Source organism: Zonotrichia leucophrys, chromosome 2 (genome assembly GCF_028769735.1).
Source record: "Zonotrichia leucophrys gambelii isolate GWCS_2022_RI chromosome 2, RI_Zleu_2.0, whole genome shotgun sequence".
Classification (NCBI taxonomy): Eukaryota; Metazoa; Chordata; class Aves; order Passeriformes; family Passerellidae; genus Zonotrichia; species Zonotrichia leucophrys.
The window spans coordinates 15,405,570-15,419,199 of NC_088171.1; the positions used below are offsets into that span (position 1 = coordinate 15,405,570).

At 41.3% G+C, this 13,630-nt stretch overlaps 1 protein-coding gene across 2 annotated transcripts in view; it reads left to right on the forward strand.

The window, feature by feature from the left end:
- The first annotated feature begins 984 nt into the window (after positions 1-984).
- KIF5B (kinesin family member 5B) overlaps positions 985-13,630 on the forward strand; it is a 33,194-nt gene continuing 20,548 nt past the window's right edge. For both annotated transcript variants that reach the window (XM_064703997.1, XM_064703998.1), the window contains exons 1-8: positions 985-1,337; positions 8,539-8,626; positions 10,183-10,256; positions 10,667-10,771; positions 11,179-11,227; positions 11,527-11,582; positions 11,692-11,779; positions 13,173-13,297. In XM_064703997.1, coding sequence (XP_064560067.1) covers positions 1,212-1,337; positions 8,539-8,626; positions 10,183-10,256; positions 10,667-10,771; positions 11,179-11,227; positions 11,527-11,582; positions 11,692-11,779; positions 13,173-13,297 — 711 coding nt within the window. In that variant the 5' untranslated portion in view covers positions 985-1,211. The remainder of the gene's footprint in view (positions 1,338-8,538; positions 8,627-10,182; positions 10,257-10,666; positions 10,772-11,178; positions 11,228-11,526; positions 11,583-11,691; positions 11,780-13,172; positions 13,298-13,630) is intronic.

A 13,630-nucleotide genomic window follows, 5' to 3' on the forward strand; every position in this document is an offset into this window, starting at 1 on the left:
ACCAGGTACCAGCAGAGCTGAGGTGGCAGTGCAGATCGGTGCCCGACATGGCCATGTCACCCATATGACACCAGGTGCCAGCGGAGCTGAGGTGGCATTGCAGATTGATGCCCAACACTCCTCACCAGGGTGAGGCCTCACCTCTCCAGCCCTCAGCCAATAACCTGAAGGAGCTGGGGGTGTTTAACCGGGAGAAAAGGAGGCTCAGGGGTGATTTTTTCACTCTATAACCACCCAAAAGGGGCTGTAGCCAGGTGAGGTCAGCCTCTTCTCCCAGGCAACCAGTGATAGGGCAAGGGGACTTAGCCTTAAGATGGCCCATAGGAAGTTCAGGTTGGACAGTAGAAAGAATTTCTTCACAGAAATGGTTGTTAGACATTGGAATGAGCTGCTCAGAGAGGCTGTGGCAGCTGTCCCTGGATGCATTTAAGGAAAGACTGGATGTGACGTTTAATTGACATGAAGATGCTGTACTTGATGACCTCAGGGCTCTTCCAACCTGATTCTGTGATTCTGTGTGGATAATACCAGGTTGCCCAGGAACGTGGTAGAGTCACCATCCCTGGAGGTGTTTAAGAGGCATCTGGATCTGGCACTGGGTGATATGGTTTAGTGCTTTAGGGGCTCTGGGTGATATGGTTTAGTGCTTTAGGGGTCACAGGGGTAGTGCTGGGTTGGCGGTTGGACTTGATGATCTTAAGGGTCTCTTCCAACCTTGATGATTCCATGAGCCTATAATTCTATAATTCTATGAGTTTACGGTTCCATGAGTCCAGGCGCGCCGCGACAGGAGCGGCGGCAGCGGGCGGTGCCATGGCCGCTCCGCCCGCCTGAGGCAGCCCCGCCCCTGCCAGCGCCCCCGGAGGCCCAGCGGGCACCGCCCCCCCGCCCGAGGGCGGTGCCGCGCCTGCGCACAGAGCAGGGCTGGGGGCGGGGCGGGGGCTGCGGTGGGTGACGTCACCCGCCCGCCCCACCGGCGGGGCGGGGCGGGAGCCGCGGCCGCAGCCGCCATGGCCGGTGCCATGTTGGGGAGGAAGTGAGAGCGGGAGGCGGCGGCGGCGGCCAGGAAGGAGCCCTTCCCTTTTCCCTCCTGCCGGGGCGGGCGCGGGTTTCTCGGCCACGGCGGCTTGCGAGACCCCCGGCGCGGGCGGTGCGGCGGCGGCAGCTGGCGGCGGCGGAGCTGAGCGCCCCGGAGGCGGCGGTGGCCTAAGATGGCGGACCCGGCGGAGTGTAACATCAAAGTGATGTGTCGCTTCAGGCCCCTCAACGAGTCCGAAGTGGCCCGAGGCGACAAGTACATCGCTAAGTTCCAGGGCGAAGACACCGTCGTCATCGCGGTGAGGGGCCGCCCCGGGCGGGAGAGGCGGGAAGCGCCGCGGGGGAGGCAGGGCAGGCAGGGAGGGGGTGTCCGGGGTCGGCGGGGTCAGGCGCCGCGGGGATGGGCGCGCTCTGGGGCGGGAGGGCTCGGCAGCGCCCGCGGGCGGGGACGCCTCGGAAAGGGGAGCGGCCTCCTTGGAGACCGAGGCGAAGGGGAAAGGGGGCAGGGACGGCTGCGGGCGGGGTGGGCTGGTCTCGGCATGGAGGCGGTGAGGGCTGAGGGGCGTGGGGCTGTGGGGACAGGGCGGTGGGGGCAGCTCGGGGGACCTGTGCCAAAGGCTCCGGCCAAAGAGTGCCGAGTGCGGGGTGAGGCGAGTCCCGCAGTGTCCGCCGGGCCCTGTGCGTGACTGTGCGGGCACGCGTGGGAGCTGCCGCCCCATAGCTGTCTGCGGAGAGTTCTGGGGGGAAATGCGAACGACAGTGCAGGCTCCAGAGAATTAGTGCTCAAGATCTGTGCATCAGTCTTCAGCTGACAGCTTCTTTTTTGTTGTTGTTAAATCAGAATAAACAGACCATTTGCCTTACTACATGTTCGTAAATGTATTTTAACTGGAGTCTCCTTGAAAGTTACGAGGCCCGTTAAAAACAATACGGATGTTGCAGGGGAAAAGATAATCCTTTCCTTTTTCTTCAGTGGATCATAGCTAGCTACAAAGTGGAGCTGGAATATAAAAATAAAGTACGGTAGTTTGTTGCCTGGTTTGGTTGGTGTTGTACAAACACGCTTTAGCCCCAGTGTTTGTTTTGTTTTTGTTAACTCTTAATTTGTGTTTTCGTGTAAATATATTTCATGAGAGACTAGTTGCTTGCTGAAAGTAACTTAGACGCCAGTTATCTGTCTAAAAATTCGGGGGTTTGTTTTGTTTTCTTGAGGCTACCAATAATAGCTTTTTTGCACAATATCTGAAGTTGCAGGAGGCAATTTAATAAATTAATTTTTTGTAAGAGAAGTTACTAAATAGTAATGCTTTAGTCTGTTAATATTCGGCTGAATTTGTCAGTAAAATGTGGAATTCCATGAGTCTGGAATGACAAGAACAATAGCATGCATGTGAAATGAGGTAATTTGGGCCCATTTCAGCTGGCAAGTTACTATCTTGGAGTACATCACTTCTTCCTGAGGTTGTATAGGTAAACTCAGAGTAAGGAACCAGTTCTGGAAAATAGAAAATTTAACTAGAGTGGATAATCTCACTTTCATCAGTGAATATCCATTCATTGTGACACTGCATAGTCTGTTTAAAATCCACAGTTTAGTGTAGAAACTTTCATGTGTTCTGACTTAAAAAATAAATTTTCTTTCAGTAGCCCTGGTACAAATGAAAGCTCATATTTTTTAAATACTTTTTAGGTGCACTTTGAAATTACCTGAAATGTAGATTGTGCTGAGGTGGTTCTGTATCTGAGTAGAACAATTTGATGGTGTGCTCCTACGGGATCCTGTGGAACTTTCTGCTCAGGATTGATGTTCAGTGTTGTCAGCTGTACCTTGGTTATTTCACCTTGCTAAAAATCACAACATATTTCCCAGTTGTCCTGGATCCGACTGGGATGTCTGACTTGGGGAAAAATGCCCCCAGAATTATTAAATTGGGTCGCAGTGACCGTATTCCTGTCTTGTTTCACAAAATTTGAATAAAGGTTTGATACTCTCTGATTTTTTCTTTGTAATGGTGGCTACAAGAATGTTATCCTCAAAATTATGACTTTAATCTATAAAGCCCTTGACAATAACTTGTGTTTGGTAGTTTTGTTTTTAATAGCTTGACTGAGTTTTTACAATTCAGGGCCCCTCTAACCTCAGCCTGCAGCCAGGCACCGCTTGTTTCTGTGTGCTGCAGAATTGCCCGAGGGAGGATAACAGGAGCAGAGCTCATGAAACAGTGGCTGAAAGGCTTCCTCCAGAAGCTGTGTTTGCTTACCTCACTCTCTGCTTGCTGCCCTTGTTGCTGCCTGTTGAGCAGTAATTGAGCCACTTTTGGTTTTTTATAGCTGCTTCCCTCAGCTGCCTGAAGGACTTGCACCTCCCGTGGGGGCCTGGCTGCAATGATAATGATAATAATAATAATAATAATAATAAAAAACTTGGAATGGGAGTTGCCTGTCATGGTCGATGGCAGGTGAGCACTGGGAGGCAGCGGAAGCTGAGCTGATCCCAGGCTGCAGATTTGACTCTTCTGGAGGAGGCTGGGGAGGAAAATCAGTGACTATAACCAACCCCTCCTCCTTCCTTGACTCCCCTGTCATCTCTGAGCTAGCTGTCTTCCCTTCTTTTCCAAGCTCCTCTGAAGTTAATGTCATCCTTGTCTTTCTGGAAGAGTGAATCAGTTTGAGCTGTGTTAGATAAAACAATGGTTTTAACTGTAGCTGGTGTGTAACAGCAGTTGAGGGGACTTATGGTGTTGGTCTGCTTTAAACGGCAGACTCAGAAACAAAGTATTTTCTTTCCACAGGATGAAACTTTTTAACTAGTAAAGGGCTTTTAATTTTTTAATTGCAAAATTCTTTCTATCTTAATATTTTATTAATTATTTTTCCTAATGGCTTCTCCTGTTAATTAAGTATAAGGATTTTGTTAAAACAGATGATAGGATTACTCGTTATATGACTTTTATGTTAAACATTAGAAATGTATCCCTATGTGAAAATCGACAGCAATTTGCTAGTGGATTTCAGCCTTTTGAGTAAGATAGAACAGGGAGGAAGAGCAGTTTGATATGGGTTATCTCCTTTGTTTTATCAAATATAAAACTGCTTGCAGCTGAGTAGCTTTATAGTTCTGCATAATGTATCTATAGATCTTCTTTAAAAACCTTTCTATATCTAGTCATGTTCATCTTAAAACTACCCACAAGACACATTGCTGAGTGCAGTGACTCTGGGGTTTGGGACTGGAGACTGAGCCAGAGGCAGCACTACCCAGTGGGGGCAGTGCTGGGGCCTGGTGGGTGTGCAGGAATGGGCAGTGTGCCTCATTGTCCACATGGTTTTTAGTGACAATCGTTGTCCATTCCTTATTTGTATGGCTTTCAGGAAAGAATCGTGGCTGCTTGTCTGTATTTTCGTATTTGTTTAAGATGTGATCCTGGAAAGAGCTTGAGACATTTGGCTTTCTTTCTCATTATCTTTTAAACAAGTGTTGGATTGTAAATGAGACAAGGCTAGGTTAGAAATTTGTTAGAATAAGGTAATGAAGGTCACTTCTACTACTGCAGCTTTTAGTAGTAGGTTTTCCAAAAGAAAAATGCTGAAGGCTGTACTGGACTGTATAAATTCAAGAAATGAAATGCATTCTTTAACATTATTATTATTTCCTAATGCAAAAAGAAAGCAGTGTTTAATTAGAGACAAAAAAAAAGGCATCATGTCTGCAGTGGTACTATAAATATGAATCAGGAATTGTAATCTGTAGCTGAAATAATACTGTTACTCCAGTGTTACCCACTATTTTTTTTCCTTTCTTCATTCCATTAAATGTTGGGTAACAAAGGTGTTTTTCAGTTGACAGTGGTGTGATGATTTAACAGAAAGGAAATATTCTGGTTTGCAGGAGTCTGTAAAGGCAAAGCTCTTCTCCCTGGCTCATATTTGCTGGCTTTTATTGTCCTGAAATTCAGTGACCATTTTTATAAACAGCAGTACTTGCTTTTCTCTTTAGAAGAACCTTTCTACTAAAGTTAAAAGTTTGGCTGAAACATTTATTCAAAAATTATTCTGTTTCCATTCTGGAAATTGAGTTTCTAGTCACAGTGTATTAAATCACATATTTTAGTAATTCTATAGCAAACAATAACTGCTGTAATAGTTAATACTTGAATTGCAGTACTTCCACAGAAATAAGAAAAAGGGGACAAAAAGCTGAGATTCACTGACTGTTCTGTATCATCTGCACTTTTTTGTGCACGGGGCTAAGACAAGAAGAAAATCCTCTTTCTTTATCCTGAAATTAAAATCCTAATTTGTAGCTGTGCCTTTTCACCCATTGGCAGTGTTGGACTTGATTAGGTGTGTCAAAGCAGCAATACCTTAGCTTAGTAATAGGAAGAAGTGAGTCAGGTATCTGACATCATACTTTCCAGAAACTATTCCATTTTGGATAAATCTTTTAGCATATTTAGTGCTGATGGGAAGAACATTCTTTAGGAGATGCAGCTCCTAAAGGCAAAGTAAGCCCATTATGTGCCCCTTTAACCTTTCACCAGGAATAGGCTGAGCGTGGGTAGGTGTTGTAGCACTGCTCTAACTGGCCATTCTAGCAAAAAACATTCAAGAGCTTCTGCATGTGTTGCAGAAAAACGTGCCACTGATTTTTCAAGTGAATTTTTTACTGCTGACTTTGCTTCAGATATCAGTGCATGAGAAGTAAGATAAACTCAGATGATTTTATGAATAACCAATTCTGTACTTTATGGAAAGTTGCAATAGTAATAAGGGTTTTTTAAAATTACATCTATGGAGATAACTTTTAGTATTTCTCAGACTTTGGATGTAAATTGTCAGTGTAGTTGTGATTGCAGATTTTTGTGTAGTCCTCATTGGAAAAACTTTTCCGCAGAAACTCACATGTACTCCAGATTTTGTATAATTTAAATTGGCTAAGCATCCTTTTATATAATGGGTAACTAGTCTTTAAGGTAGCTATGGGACTGTACTTCAGCATCATCCCTTTATTAAGATTCAGTTGAACTACTGCTGAATCATGTTGGCAGCTGCACCTTTCTGAAGGCTGCGAGAGCACTTGGGAAGTTCTGCTGTGAGACCACATCCCTTCAAGTGCAAGGCAGCTGGGGGAGCTGCAGTTGTCTTGTGGTTGACTATGGACAAAAGAAATGCTAGGCAAGGAACTAAAAGATTCTGAGAGAGGAAGTTAGAAGTTCTGCTTGTTTGCTTGGTATTTTATCTCTTGCATATGAGGCCTTATGTATTAAATTTTTAACAGAATTTGAACAGCAGTTTCTAAAAATTTCTGGAGTGTGTCAAAGCAGCCTCCTACTGTGTTAGTGACACTGCTGCTATCCCTGTCAGGGACACAATGCTGTTGGGCCTTTTGTGTCTTCAGTTCATCATTAGATCTGATTGTTTACTGCTTGGGGAAGAAAAGGCATCTGGTGCAGAAAAAATATCTGATGCTTTAATCTTGCTTGATTAATCTCTTAAAGGTAATGAGGAGACATTCTGGGGCATGGTAATCCGTGTAATGCTGTTTTAGCTTTGTTTACTGCAGAAAGTAGACTGTAAAGAGAAGTGATAAGACATTGTAGATGTCAAAGATGTGAAACCATACTGAGTGGGAGTAATTTGCATTCTTAAAACATAATTATCCTGGAACCTGCTTGTCTAAACTTCCTTGATTAGATAGTGACTCAGTGATGATGGAGCAGGGACATGCCATTAATATGGATTTTCATAGGTGTGATAAAAAATGAGGACATGTGAGCAAATATTCCACTGTCCACGTGCAAAGGATGAAGAAGTGACAAGTGACAGCAGGACCCCTTGTGAGAATTCTCTTGGCCAAAATGATTGAGTTTTGTATATTGGTAGCAATTGTTAACTTGAGGGAAATCGATATTGGTTTTGTGCTTAGCAGCTTTCACTGTATAAATAAACAAGATCAATTAAAGGCAATAGTGCCCAAGTGAAGGCCTTGCAGCTTGATTTTCTGTTCCACAATGGAATGATTTCAGTGCATGTAAATATGCACTGGAGCACAAAACAGCTGATTAATGTTTTGTGGTGTAGCTGACTTGCAGTGTGTAGTGTAGCTGATATCTGTGAAATTGGAGGCTTATTGAAACTACAGCTGCTAGTGAGAAAGATGGTGTCATCTTTTCTACAGGATCTTCCTTTTTGTGTAATGTGTTCTCAGTCTTCATTTTCTTACCTCAGGGCTACTTGTTGTTTCCCTCCTGGTGTATCTAACAGCCTCAGTTCTACCTGGAGAACACAGGGATTTGAGGTGTCTTTGAAGCTGAAATGAGTAATGGAGGAGGGTGTTGTTTTCCCTGCTGTGAAACAAGTGTTGTGGCAAACTTCAGCCCCTTAGGGACAGTTCTGCCTACTGAGCCTTGTGCTTTCTTGAACATATTTATACAGTGAACTCTGTAATTATTTTTCCAAGACAGTGCTCATCCACCTGATTTCAAGGCCTCAGATAAATATGTTTAGTCTGAAAAAGCTTTGTTTGGTATGGTGCTAGATATTATTAGAAGACAAATGGAAGGCCAGGCCAGGAAAGGCAAATGTGGGTGGATAAAAGATGGAAGCCATACTTGTTTCTTTGCCAGAGAGGCAACTCCAGAATATCCTTGTGGGAGGATAATAATGAATTAAATTTAGGCAGAATGGAACACTTAACAGTGACAGACAGGGAGTAACACTGTTAAATGACCTCGGTTTTTTGTAAACTTTGCCCACCTGCTTGGCTACCTACAAAATCAAGCTCTGAAAGAGCTACAAGAAATTTGAGCTTTGTAAGATGAGTGTAATCATTTATATCCTAGTAGATTGTCAGCTGCTTAGAACTGTTATGAGAATCTCTTCTCTAAAATGAAGCAATAACCAGCATTCCTCTCAAAATTCTGTCAGATCTTCTTCATGTAGTCTTTTCCAAAATGAGCCATGTGAAAGGTTTCCTTCCCCAGTATCACCTTTTATTCTGCTTGGGGAGCTTTATTTTAAGGATGTCTTACATGGCACAATAGTTTATGTTGAATGTTTCTTTTTGGTTTGATTTTTTTCAAGAAACACTACCAAGACAGGTACTCTATGTCATGGGGTATGTTTTTAATAATTGTAGTTTACCAGAGTCAACCTACTGCCAGGGTAGGTGAGAATAAGGAGCTCTTAGATGTGCAGACCAGGCATTGGCTTTCCTTGTAAATCAAGTAACTTGAGGTCATGTGCAGAGCAGCTTTGCAGAACTATGTAGATAACACTGAAACCAAATATGTTTAATTCAAGGCCTTCCTTGTAAGCAAGCTTGTGAAGATTGAGGCAGCACTGTTTAAGCTGATTTGCACACAACAGTCTTCAAGTGCTTTAAATAGAAGATTGGGCTGAGACAGTGTAGAGTACTTCTAAACTATTAACAAACACCTTCCAGTTCCACTTCCAGCAGTTTTTGATAACTCTTCTGTTTTGTTTTGGTTTTGTTTACAGTCCAAGCCATATATATTTGACCGTGTATTCCAGTCAAACACATCACAAGAACAAGTGTACAATGACTGTGCTAAAAAGATTGTCAAAGGTAAGGTGGAAGAGCAAATTTACCACAAGAAAATCTCGTATTCCTGTGGATTTCACTGTTGAAAACTAATACTTCTATTGCTGTGTTTTATCTTTGGAACGTTTAATAAGTGCCAGCATGGATTGTAGCACCATACAGTCATCCTGTAGTTGAGCTAATAAATTATGTCAGTGCTGTAATTAAACCTGCTGTTGCAGTTGATTGCAACATTTGGTAACATTACCTGTTACGTTTTAGGGTTTTTTTTTTTACAATTGTCTGCAATGATCGTTTAAAACAATTTGTCAGAAATTAAACATAACTATTAATAATTTTGAGATGTGTCATCTACCCTTCCCATGCCCCACAAATTTACTGGTGAGAAACATCATACAGAACTTTGTTTGGAGGAATGCAAGAGGAAATGAAAATTGTGAAATATGAGTTATTGCTGTGCATGCTAGGGTGTGCAATTTCTCCAAACCTGAATTCTCAGATTTGGCCTAGTACCTTCAGAAAATCAAGTCTTGTCACAAAGAAGGATATGCCACAGTAAGTTTTTGTAGTAAGAAATTAGCTAGTTCCCTGAAAATAAAATTGATTCATTTCTTGAGGGCATCAATAAATTTTAATTGACCCAACTTTCAAAACAGCTTTACAGGGCCTTGTCAGAAATCCCTGAAATACCAATTATTAGTTAATACCAACAGAATATTGGGTAAATATACTGTGTTTTTCATCATTAGAAAAGTAAATTGCTGTGGGAAATGCAGGCTGCTGCAAGTATTTAACCCTTTCCTGAGTTAAATAATAATCAGGCTCAGATCAGGAGGTTGCTCATTGAATTTAGCTAAGAGTTGTAATGCTGCCCCTTTTATGCTCATGTAAGACTCTGAGCTCTGTGTGGCATTTCTCACCTGTGCTGCATCAAGTGGCAAATGAGCTCTAGTGGTGAGACAAATGGATTTACAGGTGTGGTGGAGTGGCAGAGACCTCCCCATCTGGAGTATCTCCTCGTGCTTGTTTTTGGAAAATAAAAGTTTGCTTGCAGGATGTGATTCTAGAGTAACTTACACATAAACAGGCCAGCCCACCAACCCCTCACCCCTCAATCTAAACTTTCCTTGGTTCATTCATAATTTGAAATAGAAGCTTATGCCCTAAGAGTAAGATGCTTGACACTTAAGGTGTCATCCATTTGCATCACAATTGGACTATTAAACTTTCCTGTAGGCAGAAAACATGATGGTGTTCTCCTGTTTGGTTTCTTCTGAGATATCAAAGACCATCTGTTCAGCCTGGCAATTGCATTGATTTCCTTTTTGTTCCTAAATGTGAAGTCCTGATTTTTCTGGTTGAAGAAACAGGAACTTCTAAGGCACCATCAGTGATGGCAAAATGCATTCAAAGATTTAGGGGGGAACACCTCCCTCCCCCTAACTCTAGCACAAGGTTCCCAGACACTGAGTGATTTAACTTGCTGGGCATTTTAGGACTTGCTTGCTTGCATTCTGTTTAATTCAACTTATCTTTAGAAGAAGGAAATGAACACTAATGAAAATACTCTTTCCCTTTAGATGTGCTTGAGGGATACAATGGTACAATATTTGCGTATGGGCAAACATCATCTGGAAAGACACACACTATGGAAGTAAGAATGTCAAAATAATATTCTCTTACTGTCAATGTCATGTCTTTTCATCACAATAGTCTTTGCTTTGTAGAAATAAGACATCAGCTTGTTTTCTTCTTGCAACATTTTGATACCCCATTATTTTTTTAGGACTGAGGATGGCAGTGTGGGGTTTTTTTTCACATTCAGTAGCAGGATGAAAAACACGGGAATAATATCAATAGCATCACTTCAGTTGTAGTTTGGGAGAGTTCTGAGGCTGTTCTTTTCACTTTTGGGAAACTGGGGGGCTCACCTTACTTCATGGAGTGAGTGCATTATACCTGTCAGTATTTTGTCTGTTAAAGTGAACTAGATGTCTTGTGTTTGAGTACTGTTTGTAATGCTGGATTGAGTATGAATTTTTTGTTATATCTTTTTCTGTTAAGGGGAAGCTTCATGACCCAGATGGAATGGGCATTATTCCAAGAATAGTGCAAGATATTTTTAATTATATTTACTCCATGGATGAGAATCTTGAGTTTCATATTAAGGTAAACTCTTCTTCATTTTTACTTTAATCTGTATTAAAATTTGAAGGTAGTCTATGTGTGAATGGATATTCTGTATCTGTTTCAAATGCCTGTAACCTGGAAACCTGATAACCTGGGTTATTACTGATTTAACTGATTTTTCCTAAAGAAGAATTATGTTAAAACTTTCATTTTGTTCCATTCAATATTGATGGAAACAATGCTGATAACCTGTGGCAGTGCTGATAGTGATTGAAACTTCTGATCAAAACAGTTTCTTCCTAAAGATACATTTCAATTCAGCCTGAAGAACTTGAGCTGGATGTAGTGTTATGTGGGAGGTCATAGCAATCATGCTGAATCCTTGTGATCAAGATGCAAAGCATTTTTGCCTTCTGATGTATCCCTTTTCCTCTTCTTACTTCTAGGTGTCATATTTTGAAATATACTTGGATAAAATAAGGGACCTTTTGGATGGTAAGATTGGATTTTATTTGTATTAAATGATAAAATAAGTTATTCTGGAGGGGTGTATTAAAAAAAACATTATGTTACTTAGGTATTCATTATGCTAATAACCTTGCATTATAAAGGTACATCATAATGGGAAAGCATGGAGCTCATCTATATATTGCTAAAGCTGCAGTGGTGGTGCTTTCTTGTATGTTAAGCTTTTGTCAGGTGTGGCTGAGAGGTAACGTTTCTGACTCGGGCATGCATTGTATGCAGTGCTCTCATTCAGTTTTGCCTTAGCTTTGGAATGTTTTCTCTTCCAGTTTCAAAGACCAATCTTTCTGTTCATGAGGACAAAAATAGAGTTCCCTATGTAAAGGTGAGCATCAGTCTGATGTATTTTCATCTTGCACTCCTCTAGTGTGCACCACTTACTCGTGCCTTGTTTATGTGGTGTTATTTTTCACAATCCCCCATTTTTTCCCAAGGGTTGCACAGAGCGGTTTGTATGTAGTCCAGAGGAAGTTATGGATACTATAGATGAAGGAAAATCCAATCGACATGTAGCAGTTACAAGTAAGTATCATCTTCTGTTTCTTTTTAGTGATTTATCTATTTGCTTCTGGTATAGGGGAGGCACAGATAGTGAGCTAGATAGTTCAGGTGTGTGAAAGGGTCTGGCATAAGCAGTTTCAGTATGTCTTTCATAAACAAGTATTTCAGTTCATTTCTGGTTAGATCATGTTGCTTACACTGGGATTGAAAGGAGAAAGTCAGTCATCAGTGAGGAACTGTGCATCACTGGAGAAAAAGTGTAGTTCTGCTTTAGGAATAATGCAAAATCCCAGTTTGTGGAATTTGTTTTAATCAACCTAGAAATCTGCAAGTGGGGCTTGTCCACAGTTTGATCATTCTGTTGCATATTCCAAGAACAGCTGATCAGAATTCAGACCTGCTGCAGATTTAAACAGCATCCCAAGATTTTTGGCTGTAGCATGCAATTGAGTTGCAAGGAGCCATGCCATAGGTCTCCAAATTCCCACAAAAAGCAGGATTTGGAAATGACAGAGGGGTTAGAGAAGACAAGGGAAGATGTAGGTGCATGCAAAGTAAAACTTGAGCTCTTAGCAGCTGAGGTGACTGTCAGAAGTCTCAGAGCCAATTTCAGGATGTTTCACAATCTTCCTGTGTTTAGTTCTTTATTCAGGAAGAGATTATGTAGTCATTAAGAAAATATAAGCATTTTCTTCTCATTTCTTAGGTTAAGGATCAAAAATAAAAATATGTTCCTTTTAAGGAGTGTGTCAGTCTTGTGGTTTTGCTTCATTGCTCCTAAGTAAAAAGGTTTAAATGGGGACTGCACTAAGAAAATTTGAATAGAATATTATTTTGTGTTCTGTGCTTCTTTAACATCAGTAAGCTGGTACTTTTAGAACTGTGAGAGATTTATACTTAAAAGTATAAGTATAGGATAAGCCAGATGTTCTCATTAAGGTTAAATTTTGTTACTGGATTAAAATAATACTTTAAATTCAACACGTCTTGTTTTCTCTTAATGTTTTACAGCAGAGGGGGCAGTACAAGACAGGAATGAAAGGCAATGGCCAGTTCAATTTTCAAAGAGGGATAAAATGGGGTACACTGGAAGTCTTCAAAATACTCTCCTATCAAGAACTAAATATACTTTCTGTTCTAATAAAGTAAATTAATGTGTGAAATCCATGGTTGACAAGCTAGCAAACCTGATGAGTGAACTTATGTGATATTAATAGGAGCCCAAGGGAAAACTGGATTTTTCTTACCCAATTAGATGATACCATTGGTTTTGCTGCCTCTAGGTCTGCTGTCATTGAGAGATTACACTCTACAGCTTCATTAGCTTTGGATCTCTTGCTGCACTGTGGGGAGGTGTTGTTTTAAGTGAGACTGATTGTACAAATCTTTTTGATGTGTTTATTTTGAATTATAGATATGAATGAACACAGTTCCCGAAGTCATAGTATTTTTCTTATTAATGTAAAACAAGAGAATACTCAAACAGAACAGAAACTAAGTGGAAAACTTTACCTTGTGGACTTGGCAGGTAGTGAGAAGGTAATTACAAGTTTCTCTTTCTGTTCTGAAACTGTGTTTTTTCTTTACATTCAAGTGTTTTACATGGTTCAGTTGTCATCTCTGAGGTGTGTCAATTTTGATGTTGAAATATGGTTTCTGAATCCTAGACTGGCTTGGCTGTTAGATGCTTTAAGCTGATCCACATTTCTGCAAGTGAGGATTTGTAAATCTGGACTAGGGTGGGGAAAGAGGGTAAAGTTCAGTTTCAGTATCTGAGATGTGTGGGTTAGCCAGGTACAGGAATCAAGTTTTATGGTTGTGGAATATCTGGATTTTCTTATGTAGTGATACCAAGTTTCTTAATCTGAAAAT